Source organism: Lepisma saccharinum, chromosome 4 (assembly GCF_977018435.1).
Source record: "Lepisma saccharinum chromosome 4, izLepSacc3.1, whole genome shotgun sequence".
Taxonomy (NCBI): Eukaryota; Metazoa; Arthropoda; class Insecta; order Zygentoma; family Lepismatidae; genus Lepisma; species Lepisma saccharinum.
In genome coordinates this window covers 52,683,335-52,695,408 of record NC_139232.1, presented here as the reverse complement: position 1 = coordinate 52,695,408, position 12,074 = coordinate 52,683,335, and the positions used below count along the sequence as shown (strand labels likewise).

Sequence of the window (12,074 nt, the reverse complement as noted above, 5' to 3'; positions counted from 1 at the left end):
GCTCTCCTTCATTACAGTACTACACTACATCACTACTTAACATAACTGTATATCTTTTTTTAGTATATCGAAATCAAATAATCAATATTTTAGGTGTCAGTGAAGAACAAACAATACATAACTTAAATAACATTACATTTTGCTTCCTGAATACATATATGTAATTTGTGAATTAATCATGATGTGTGTGTTAACACAACATATGAACAATAACTAAAAAGAAAAGTTTTAACTTTAAGTCCTTGAAATCTCCAACTTCTAAGGGGAAATATGTGCAGAAGGGACATCCCTCAAGTGTGCATCGGATTCATTTTTTTAATATTCTAATATCAACGGTATCTTTTCATCAAACAAAAAAAAAAAGAGGAGAGGTTGGGATTTGAACCCGCGACCTTTCACGCTTGATAAAAATAAGGATAGCAGCGGCTAACCAACTGCTCTACGTTAACTTCATAATGTTATTCCCTTAAAAACATGTTGACGTTTATGAAGACTTCCTTCCACCTTCCTGTGTTTCAAGCAAATTTTCTCGACAAGTCGTGTAAAATATATGTTTTTGAGAACTGTTCGATATTATGCAAGGTATTATAAATAAAATGTCTCATAAACTCCTCACAAATTTGCTTCCTTCTGCACAAACGTGATGACAATTTCCTCCAGGTGGAGAAAAACTCTATTCAGTGTTTCAAACCCCCTAAATTTCAAGTCGAGCAAGCAGAATCGTAAATATCCTTCAAGGTTCTTTTTCCAAATTTATTATTTCTGTTTGATTGCGTATTATAATAGCGGTTTATAGTTTCTAAGTTCATGGAAAGTTTTAAATTGAAAACCTATCACCGCAGCGTTTTTCGTCTAGTGGAAGGACCTACTCAAAGTTGGCTACTCTCACCTGGAGCTGAAGTGCAATGTTGCTAAGTTTACGATTTCAGGACTTGGAATTCTTTCGGGGCCGTCAAATAAGATGTTGCGAAGTGTACCAACTTGCAAGTTTGAAAATCTGCATGTCATGCTAATCTTAGAGTTCGGATTATATTTCACTCCAATCTGAAAGGCATGGCAGGCCGTGCAAGTCAAGGAACCTGGGGTTAAGTCTAGGATAGAAGCTTGCCACTAAGCTAACGCCTGTACGGCATATAAATGGATGTGTTGAAAATTAGCGGTTCTACTCGTGGTGTTTCTAAATGGTAGAAACAATTTCGTTGAATGTTTTTCCTAGACATTTTTTAAATAATACAAACAATTAATAATAAACAATAATAATAAATTCAAAAGAAAATTAAAAATATTTAATAATAAGAAAAATTAGGCTCTTATGTTATCCTTCCAAGTGGAAAGGTGAATACACGTAATGGAAAACAATCAGATAGAAATTAATAGCACTGCAACCATGATATTATAATGCACAACAATCATCCACAAACTAACCGTTTCCATGGAAAACAACAAAAATCAGACCATTGGTCTTCACTGCCTTCAACAGACGTACTTTTTCAAAGCAGCCTATAGAGGAAAGTTAATAGTAGAAGAAAATCTGAAGAAGGAAGCAAAACATAAAGAAGGATGCAGTCTAAAGGTAAGTGGTGCCGGAAATTACTTGAAACCCTATCCCAGCCTAGTCCTCTGTACCTTTTGATTCTGTTTGCACTCACATGTCTAATAGGGTCAATCGAAAAAGGTCCCATTTCTTCATTTTTACAAATTCAAAAACATACATTATGCAAAAGTTGCATAATGATACCAAAACTTTGTACAAAAAAGTATAGCCCTTTTGAATGATTTGCGCCTCAAGAGTCTAGTACCGCTCTTTGCTTGATTCAATTTGCAACTTTTGTGGAGAAATGTATTGAAAGTGATTCTAGCTAAAAACAAATATAGTAATGAGACAAATATGTATATGTGTGCATGCATGTGTCGTCAGTGGCGTGCTCAGGATTTTCGAAAGGGGGAGTTACATATATTTTCTTAGTAGTCAGTTCTCATTTTTCCATTGTTTCATGCCTTTAGACGTTGTTTTTTTTTATGAATTCTGGACTAAAGTGCGTATTTATGACCCCCATTCATCCTATTGCGTACACCTCTGCATTTGTGGCATAACGCTGCATGTTACAAGAACCCAGAACTAACCACGTGAGAGTGCCAGTGAATTCCATCCCTCCCACCATCCACATGTCTCCCCCTGCGTGTTATTTTGCTTGTTTCATTGTGCAAAAAACAAATCAAGATTTCCTCTCATACGATGGTACTCGCTTCCTTATAACAGGTTTAGATCTCCCATAAGCATCGCTTTCTATTTCGAAGGTGAACAATCGCTTACTATACTAACCAGTCTCCCAACTGATTAGGTTTAACTAGCGAAGCGAGCATTGCTGTTTGACCATTTTCTCAAAGTCATAGGAATTCAAATAGCTAATTATAGGTGATAATGTCACAATGCACAAATCCTAGTCTATCAAATTGATGTAGTCCTCTACCATGAAATTTATGTCTAGCAGTTTGAACATATGTATCGGCCCTTTATCGGATATGTTCCTTGTCTGAGCATCTAAAATCCTTCTCACAGTCACTTCTCTTACTTCACGTGTATATATAATCTGTCAATATAGTGAGCAGCAAGTTATGTGTGAGAACAGAAGATGAATTCCTTATCCACTAGTTTTCAAAAGTTCTTCGAGGTACAGTCACGGACACTCTTGGGTTGTATCAATCTAATTTACTCCCAACAGAATCGTTACAACCCAGAAGTGTCCGTGACTGTACGTTGATAGCCTAACTACCAAAACAAATGCCTAACCATCTTTGCACATTAGATTCGGTTTTACAGAGAAGTAAACAGGAGTACACACACATACCTAGGTACACACACACTAAACAAACTTATCTGGAATTTTCAGTTATTCTGTTGCATTTTCTGTCAACATGTAAAGTAGTTAGTAAAAGCAAGTGACAGGCAATTGTAAGCCACCGAGCATCAGAGAAATTTCTGGAATTCTTGTTTCATAGAAGTGTATCGCTCTTACCATTGATGACAACTTGACATATTTGAGAAGGTACTGCTGATCTGAGCTAAAATCTTTTGTGTGTAATGTTGTAATTTCTGCTGACACAGCCCGAAAATTTTCAATTGGCCAGTCCTCACAAGTACGGAGCATTTTATCTACAGGACATAAAATGAATAAGGTCCTATTGTGTGTCCATCAATCGTTTTCAGTAGGTGTCGAAGTGGTAGATCATTGAAATACAGGAGACAAATGAATCAGCATGGTTATCTAATAATTTTATGAGTACCTCTCGAGATCCAACATTAACATTAGTTTCATCGCAACCAATAGCCCTCAGATCAATCGGGTCTACCGAGAGGCTTGGATTGTTTATGAATTTCTTTATTTTCAGTTTTTTTTTTTTTTTTTTTTTGACATGACTAGAGGCCTGCACAAGACCTGGAGCAGACCCGTTCGCGAGACATCGCTCCTAAAATGCCATGCAACCTGCGCAACACACTCGCTTGAGCACCTTGCCTAACCATATGCCCAGATCGTTCCTGGCAGGTATCGAAAACCCGCCGGGTACCCGCAGTCGTAAGATACCTAGTAGGTCTCAGTGCGTTCATTCAATCAACTGCACGCCCCTCCCTCTGCATGACGTAGTTGCTTCGACTAGAAACTGCACCGGGCGCACACCTGTCTGCAGTGTTGCCAACTGCAATAGATTTTCACTACTTAGAAAAGGGAACTCAAAGCTTCGTAAGCCACATCGCCAATGAAATTGAGATTTACGAATGTTGCTACCCCCCCCCCCCCCACACACACAGATTGAAATAGGTTTTCCGTGGCACAGGATCCATAAGTACATATCGTAAACAACCAATATACATATACAGGGAGGTTATTTCAGTCGTTCACCGCCAGCGTGACGGCCGTTCCGCGGACTCTTGATGCAACAGGTCCCGGCAAATTGCGTTCAGGAAGTCCGTAACAGAAACCGCTTGTTTTGTAATGTTTCCACTTTTCACAATTACAGTTACAATTACAATTGAAATAAGCACGTACCTTGTCGCACGGATGCAGGAAAAGGTGTCCTCCCAAATACAAATATTTCTGGCACCTTATTTCTGACATCTAATCTTAGATTAGACATCGCTACTTTATCCTCAGTTGACAGAAAGGGAAGACAGCATCCCGGCGCATAAAGCAAACCCGAAAGCGTAAAATGATATTTAAAAGTAATAATAATGATGATCACTAACCTCCTGTGTTATAAGAGATGTTGAAAATGACTTCCTTCAACAGCAATACAACACGTTTCTTAGGTTCAAGAGATCCTGTCTATCGTAATCCCTGACCACTTTTCTGCAAGAATTCGTTTTCACGTAATTATCGTACATAAAAACTCTCTGTTCAAGACTATATTTGTTTAACGACATAAGTAATGAATGAATAACAATTAACACACAATAAAGCACTGGCCACGAGTAAGCACATTACAATAACACAGTATAAGCAACACGCGTACTGATAAATGAACAGAAGTGAACATGAACGTACACTGACGTCTGGTAGCCGACAGTGTTGCTAACCATTTTTCGGCAATGTCCCTACAGACGTAGTCAAAATGTCCCTACAACTGACCAAATGTCCCTACGCCAAGTAAAGTGACTAAAAAAAAACACCTCATGAGCATGCAAACAGAAGATAAAATATACACATTTACTTACCAAATCTTTCTGCTCGGTGCTTCCACAATTAATGAAGGAGCGAATTTACAATACAGGACCTCTCTCCCCGATTTTTTGTAATATTTCGCATACTCACTAATTGAGGCCTCCTAATCACGAATTTGAAGTTAAAATTTGGGGGGTCACGTGTAGAAATTGCAAAATAAGTGACATTGAGTGGTCCGCGATCGGCACGATTGCTTATTATTTACCGGAAGATTTTGTGTTTCCAATACTTAAAAAACGAAATATACATTCCTGATATTACTACGACCCCAAATTTTAACTATGTTTGCCTATCCTAACCTAACCTAACCGTACCTGAATGGTTCGTGGGGCTATCCGTCAATGGTTTGTTGGGCTACCCGTGCATGTTTTTTTCGAGCCCAAATTTTAACTATGTTTGCCTAACCTAACTTAACCTAAACTTACCGAGAATGGTCAGTGGGGCTATTCCTGAATGGTTTTGCGGTAATTGTGATTACGAACCGATAAAAAATATTATTTTCGTAGCACTTTAACGGCAAACGTTCATCATCGAAGACGCCATTTTCGTATCCTGCAATTTTATGATTGATGTACTGTTGCCAAATTTACCTGTAATCAAATCAGTTCTTCTACATCGTGATTGTCGCTGTCACATGTAAGCACGTTCTTTGGGCAATATACTGAAATCCATAAGTTTATTAATTAGCCCACAGCCATCCTCCTGCACACTCCACCTAACAATCTGTACAACATTAACAACTTTTTTACTGTTCTCTTCCGCCATTCTTACACGATCCATGCTCTCCAAGTATGAAATCAACAGTGTGGCAACGCTGTAGACAGCGTAACTAATTTTAATTTGTTCATATCAACAAATATGGCTACCATACTTGTATACGGAGAATCATTGCGAGAATTGAAAAGCTTATTTTACAACTTCTACACGTTAATGAACATTTTTTCCCCCTCACCCCAACATGTTAACTTGAGATAAATAATCACGAATAATTATTTCGTGAGTATAAGACGTAGCATAGAAATTACAGAAGGGTCCGGTATTGTAAATTCTTGCCTTAATGAATAATAGGGGTGTGCTGGACAGAATTTTTTGGGTCGGGACGGGATCGGGACGGTAATTTTTTTAAATCCCGACATTCGGGACTGAAAAATTTGCAATTTCCCGACCAAGTCGGAAAATTTTCTGGACGGGAAATGTTCGAAATTTCCCGAAGCACTGGAAATCTCGAATTTTACAAGTCATTTTCACTTTAAGTGATTGTTTTTGCATTTCTAGAATAAAAACTTACAACTTTCGATAAGTTCCAGAAACTTACAAGGCAGAAAACGTCGAGAATTAACGACTTTTTAAAGTAAAGAATCCAGCACACCCCTAATGAATAACGTTGAGTCGTTTACTGTTGATTATGTTATTTGAAGTCATACATGCTGCTGCTGTGAAGAGATAGATGTTGGTTGGTGATGCTGTATTTCCTGCATTCTTTAACAATTTTGGCCCCATTTTATTTCCCTTTTTTGTTTTTGTATCACTTAACATTGAAAATATTCTTTCCGTTTCCGCGTTAGAATGCGGCAATGTTAGCACTATTTTCGCGAGAGTGGAAATGTTTTCAAAAAGGAACTTGCCTTGAAAGTTTTTGGTAACCGATAACATGTTCCAAAATTCTGATGGAGATCTGTTAGTTAGTTCTTTTTTCTCCTCCTCGCTAAAGTATCCAGATAAACTAATTCATAACATGTAATTTACCAAGATTGAAAAAAGTACCTACGTTTTCCCTCATTTGGCAAAATCTGTCCCTACGTTCCTACGCGGGCGAAATTTAGTGAAAAGTCCCTATGCGTAGGGACATGTCCCTACGGTTGGCATCACTGCCGACACGTGCAGTATGAAGCGCCCTCTCGCGGCTGACAACTCACCCAACCCCCGATAAGCTGCAGGCGCTGTCGCGACAACTGAGAATAAAGTAGCGATGACTAATCTAAGATTAGATGTCAGAAATAAGGTGCCAGAAATATTTGTATTTGGGAGGACACCTTTTCCTGCATCCGTGCGACAAGGTACGTGCTTATTTCAATTGTAATTGTAACTGTAATTGTGAAAAGTGGAAACATTACAAAACAAGCGGTTTCTGTTACGGACTTCCTGAACGCAATTTGCCGGGACCTGTTGCATGAAGAGTCCGCGGAACGGCCGTCACTCTGGCGGTGAACGACTGAAATAACCTCCCTGTATATTGATATAGGGCAGGACTGAAACATGTCACGTTCGACGCTGAGGTCGCGAGTCGAACAACACACTGTTCTACTGCGAACACCAGGGCCGTAGCCAGCCAGGGGCCAGTGGCATTGCCGTAACCCTCGTTTGGGGGGGGGGGGCAAGTACTTGGATAAACGTGCCAACAACAACAATCACAATAATAGTAATAAAAGTAGCATGAAAGGCATTATTATCCTCATAAATCATGCAAAAAGGGGGTAGAAGTCGGTTCTCACGCATTTGTGTTGAAACAGAGGATTATAAATATTTTTTTCAGCACGTCAATTTCACATTAGCTAATAATGGAAAACAAGCACACAAACTGTTTTTGAAACAAAGTGCATGATAAATGCATTCCAAATGTACATACATATAGCACGTAAAATTTCCATCTACAATATTTTCTTTTCACATGGAGCGACGTAAAATAAGAAATACATATGCTAACACTAAATTGTGTACATATTCAAAATTTCATTAAAGCATATATATTATATAAATACATTACATAATCAATTCATCCAACTCGTAACAAGCCAACATTAATAGCAAATAATATCACGGGCCGCCATGCCATTCTCTGTTTTAAAACTTTTCTCACCTAGATCGTTACGCGCCCAGGGCCGACTCCCGCTACCCCCTTGCTACGGCATTGAACTTGATGAGACTGTATAATATTTTATAATATATTTCTACTGCAATTACCCCTCCATTCCCCCTCTGCAGGTGCGCTTGACCGTCTGGAAGGAAAATGCAAGAAAAATATGAAAATTAATTCCATCTTGAGTACCCTTTAGCCCTGCTACTCTTAAATTCTGCTAGCCTGTTCTTTCTTGTACTTTAATGTTTGACCCCCGCCCTGGCCCCTCCGCTAGACTTAATTTCCGTCTAAGGTTGTGAGCAATGCCCCCTGCCCCCCTCTGGTTGCGCCACTGCGTGCCTGGTTAAGGCACCATGCAATGAAAAACAATTAGTTTTCAGTGAGGAGATTTTTGTTTGCTCGATCATTCATTTGGATAAATGAAGCTGTAATATTGCGTGCATTTCCTGGCAATAAGATAAAAACTGCTTACGCTGAACTGAAATCGCTAAGTATAGACGGTGTTAAAGGCGGAGCTACTGCGGAGCATGCGCACTCGTCTGGTCCCCCTCGAACATCCGGTTACGTTTAGAATGCTATGGACGTTAATATGAATGGTCAAAGTGGAGATTCTTTTACAAGGAAATAGGGTGTCAGCTGTGTAGCATATGGTTGCATAGTTCGATCGGGAACAAATTTATTAAGTCAAGTATCACTTCGTAGGTTTCTGAAGGACGTAGAGAGACGAAACCTGTTGATACAAGCAGAACGAGAAAGGACTGGTACCCGGAAAGGATTTTTACGACTTGCATTTTGTTACAAACATTTTGATCGCTTATCTGCGTATTGTGTTGTGGTGAAAAGCACGCCTCTTAGTGAGGTTTCAAACCAAACCGAGGCGACACACAACAGCAGTGGTTCGTACCGAAGTGACAAGCGACACAGGACCATTTAGTCTATACATAAGCATTTACCGCTCATGGGAAATCAAGTCTCAGGCGGCACAATACACGCCCATAGGCGCCGACTCCATGGGGCTTGAGGGGGCTCGAGCCCCCCCCCCCCAATGTTATCGATGTAGGGGCAGAGCCCCCCAAGTAATTTTGCTTAATATAATATAATGTATTATTTTGCTTCTCTTGTAAAGTTTACTCTGAATTGTGGCACATGAACTTAACTTTAAATGCACATTTGAAATGTTCTAGACCATCAATTTTGGGGGGCTGACACCGCTAAACCATCAAGACCAATAATTTTGACAAGTCGGCGCCCCTGTACACGCCATTGGGAATCTGAGCGACATGTGCGGCTTGTCGTGTTGCTTCGGTTCGAAAAATTTCATTGATCACTTTATTTTAAGTGGCACGGAGATTACACACCGAAGCGACAAGCAACAGCCCCTTTACTCTAAAGGAAACACTTCATCTTGCATACGAGTACAACAGAGCGAGGCGACACGATGTATGGTACTGAGAAAACAACAGTCCAGTCCAAGCGACACGTAAGGAAGCTTTCAGACTGCAGCGATACGTGTCTCTTGGAAATCAATATTAAAAAATATACAACACCTTCCGAACGACAAATTGCAGGTGTCGCTTGTCGCTCGGACTGTGCCGTTTTATCAATACCGTGCATTGTGTTGCCCCGGCCTGTTATTTGCGCAAGCGTGACTTGTGAATGGTTTGTTTTAGATCGAATGCTTCTGTGCGAAACTCCGATATCGCTTGTCGCTTCAATCTGAAAACTCCCTTGTTGCTTGAAGTAAATTTGTACAAGTGAAAGTGGTTTTAGGTTTAGGTTTTCCCTAAATCCCTCAGGTGGAAAGGCGACGTTGAAAGCACTGTATATTTACTAGCATTTGTTATGTGTCATTACTTCTGCAGATTTGTTGGCAAAGATTCACTTAAGCATACTTTATAATATAATGATATCACTTGTTTTATAGAATTATCTTTCCCTCACTTTTCCATTTACAAAATAATTGAATATATCTAAACGTTCGTCGTGCGTGTATATGAGATACTTGTATGTTCGTAGATTCTGTGGTACGTAGTGTGCTATACAACTGGCGGCCACAAAGACACGTCATATTTTAATAATCTGCTCTGCAGTTGATCATCCGACGGATTCTAGACGTCCACTGCTTCATAGTAGAACTTTAACAAATACCTTTCTTGACTATCGTCGCACAACTGATGAAAACAAGTGCTCATTTGTTACTTCGTATGCTAGTGAATCTGCACTGGGAACAACGGGGACTGGCCTAAACCGGAAGTTCCAGGGGGACCGGGCAAGACCTCACCAATGTTTATGTTTACATTTTTAACACGGTCTATATACATTCTCCTTGGAGGAGAGAGCTCCTCCTAGGACTTCGTAGGATTTAGGAGCTGCGTAAGTAGGCAACACTGGCTGAAGCTGTCCACGTGGTGATGAAACACCTGGAGCGACACGCTGCCGGAGGGCTGTTTCCTTCCAGCAGGTTTTGCAGGCGCCCGGGTCTTGCTGAATGCCCAGGTACCTTGTAAGCGAAGAGCGCCTTGAAGACCAAGAACCCGGGTAAAGACGCAAGTCGACTCGTTGCCGTGGGCAGGCGAGCAGGTATACCTGTCCTCGCGTGCAAGCGGGCAGCGGGTAGGTAAAAGGCAGACTATGCTGGCCTCTGGACATGACAGTTTTGTGATATTCTTCAATCTAGGGAAGCCAAGGAACTGAAGAAAGCAAATACACGTCTCCAAATTTTCTGCCACTTCTTCACAAATGAATCGACTTCCTGGTTCTTTGTTCTTTGACCCTTCTTTTCAAATCTGGATGAGCGCTACGACGCCAGGGGTCCCAGCTTCGAATCTCAGCCTGGGCATGGATGTTTGAGTGTGTCCATCTTAGAGTATAGAAGGCAATAGAGAGAGCGCAAGGATGTTTTCTGGGCGAGAGGAATGAAGCCGTGAGGGGAAGGGGGTGAGGTAAAACAGCCATCTTGGGATGTGCCACAGTTACAGCTGATACAGTTGTGGAAGTAGGGATTTGAGCGTGGAATGTTCGTTTATAGTGCAAACTATCTGTACATTTCAGTGACACTGCGAGTAGATAATAAATAGGAAGCTATGCCTCTGTGCGCAGATTTCGGATGCAACAATAGAAGTGGCAAGAAATGTTTTAAAAAAAGAAGGAATTGAGAGGTCCCCAGATAAACATGTTTACAACATATTTACGTTTATTATACACGCATTACTGTTGTGATTTTATTAGTGGTATTATTATTAACGGTATATATAAAAATTTAAATTCAAATTTGTGACATATTGGATTAGCGAAAATTGTTCGCACTTTTCATAAAGGCAACTATTGAAAAATGTTTGTGCGTGTTGAGAACTTTGTGGAATGTAAATTCATTGAACGAACAAAGAGAGACTTCAGACATGGGAAAAGAGAGACGTGTCACTTGCAAACAAACCATGAGAAATAAATGAGATCTTACGAACCGAAGCGACATGCCTAGCTGCACGTGTCGCTGGCACTGGGCCGTTTTCTTAATACAGTCCATCGTGTCACCTCAGCCTGTTGGTGGCGCATGCACGGTTAATTTTCTTGCTTCAGACTGAAGGAGCCCGTGTCGCTTGTGGCCTCAAATAATGGAGTTTTCAGATCTAATGTACAAGCGACTCATTTCGCATCAGAACAAGCAAGCCAATGTTTATACCTGGCTTAGCAGCAAGACAGGCCAGGTCGCACAAGCCAGCATTGGTGAAATCCTCAAAGCGGCACGTATCACTTCATGTTTTGGTATGAAATCTCTCTATTCAGACCGAAGCGACAAGCAAGCTTGGAAGCGAACCCTCAGAAATCAATACAACTTTTCGAACCAATGTGACATGGCTAGCTGCATGTGTCATTCAGAATGGTTCGTTTTCCCAATAGTGTTTATCGTGTCGCCTCGGTCTCTTTGTAGCGCATGCGCATGAATGCTTGCTTTTAGGGAGATTTTACACCAAAATGTGACACGCGGCATGTGTAGCTTGAGGATTTTTCCAATCGAAGGCAGGCTAGTGCGACCTGTCATGTCTCTATGGTGTGAAACGTTGCTGTTGATAGGCTCTTTCCCAAGCGGCATGTGTCATGCGAGTACCAGAGAATTCACACCAGAGTGGCAAGCAACAAGCGACACGACATTTCACTTGAGGATTTCACCAATGCAGCCTTGTGCGGTCTGTTTTGCCGCTAAGGCAGGTGTAAATGTTGGCTTGCTCGTTCCGACATGACACAAGTTGCTTGTACATTAGACCTGAAAACTGTGAGGCCACAAGCGACACGAGCCCCTTCAGTCTGATGCAAAAAATTAACTGTGCATGCACCACCAACAAACCGAGGCGACACGATGGACTGTATTAAGAAAATGGCCCAGTCCGAACGACACGTGCAGATTGGGGTGTCGCTTCGGTTTGAAAGGTCTCATTTATTTCTGATGGTGCAGCTTGTCATGTCGCTATGGTGTGAAATGTTTGTTCGTGATTGGCTCGTTT

At 40.8% G+C, this 12,074-nt stretch overlaps 1 protein-coding gene across 1 annotated transcript in view; it reads left to right on the top strand.

Annotated features, from left to right (window-relative positions):
- Positions 1–1,466: 1,466 nt before the first annotated feature.
- LOC145986933 (uncharacterized) overlaps positions 1,467–12,074 on the top strand; it is a 34,267-nt gene continuing 23,659 nt past the window's right edge. Inside the window, exon 1 of the mRNA XM_083121397.1 lies at positions 1,467–1,573. Coding sequence (XP_082977523.1) covers positions 1,561–1,573 — 13 coding nt within the window. The 5' untranslated portion in view covers positions 1,467–1,560. The remainder of the gene's footprint in view (positions 1,574–12,074) is intronic.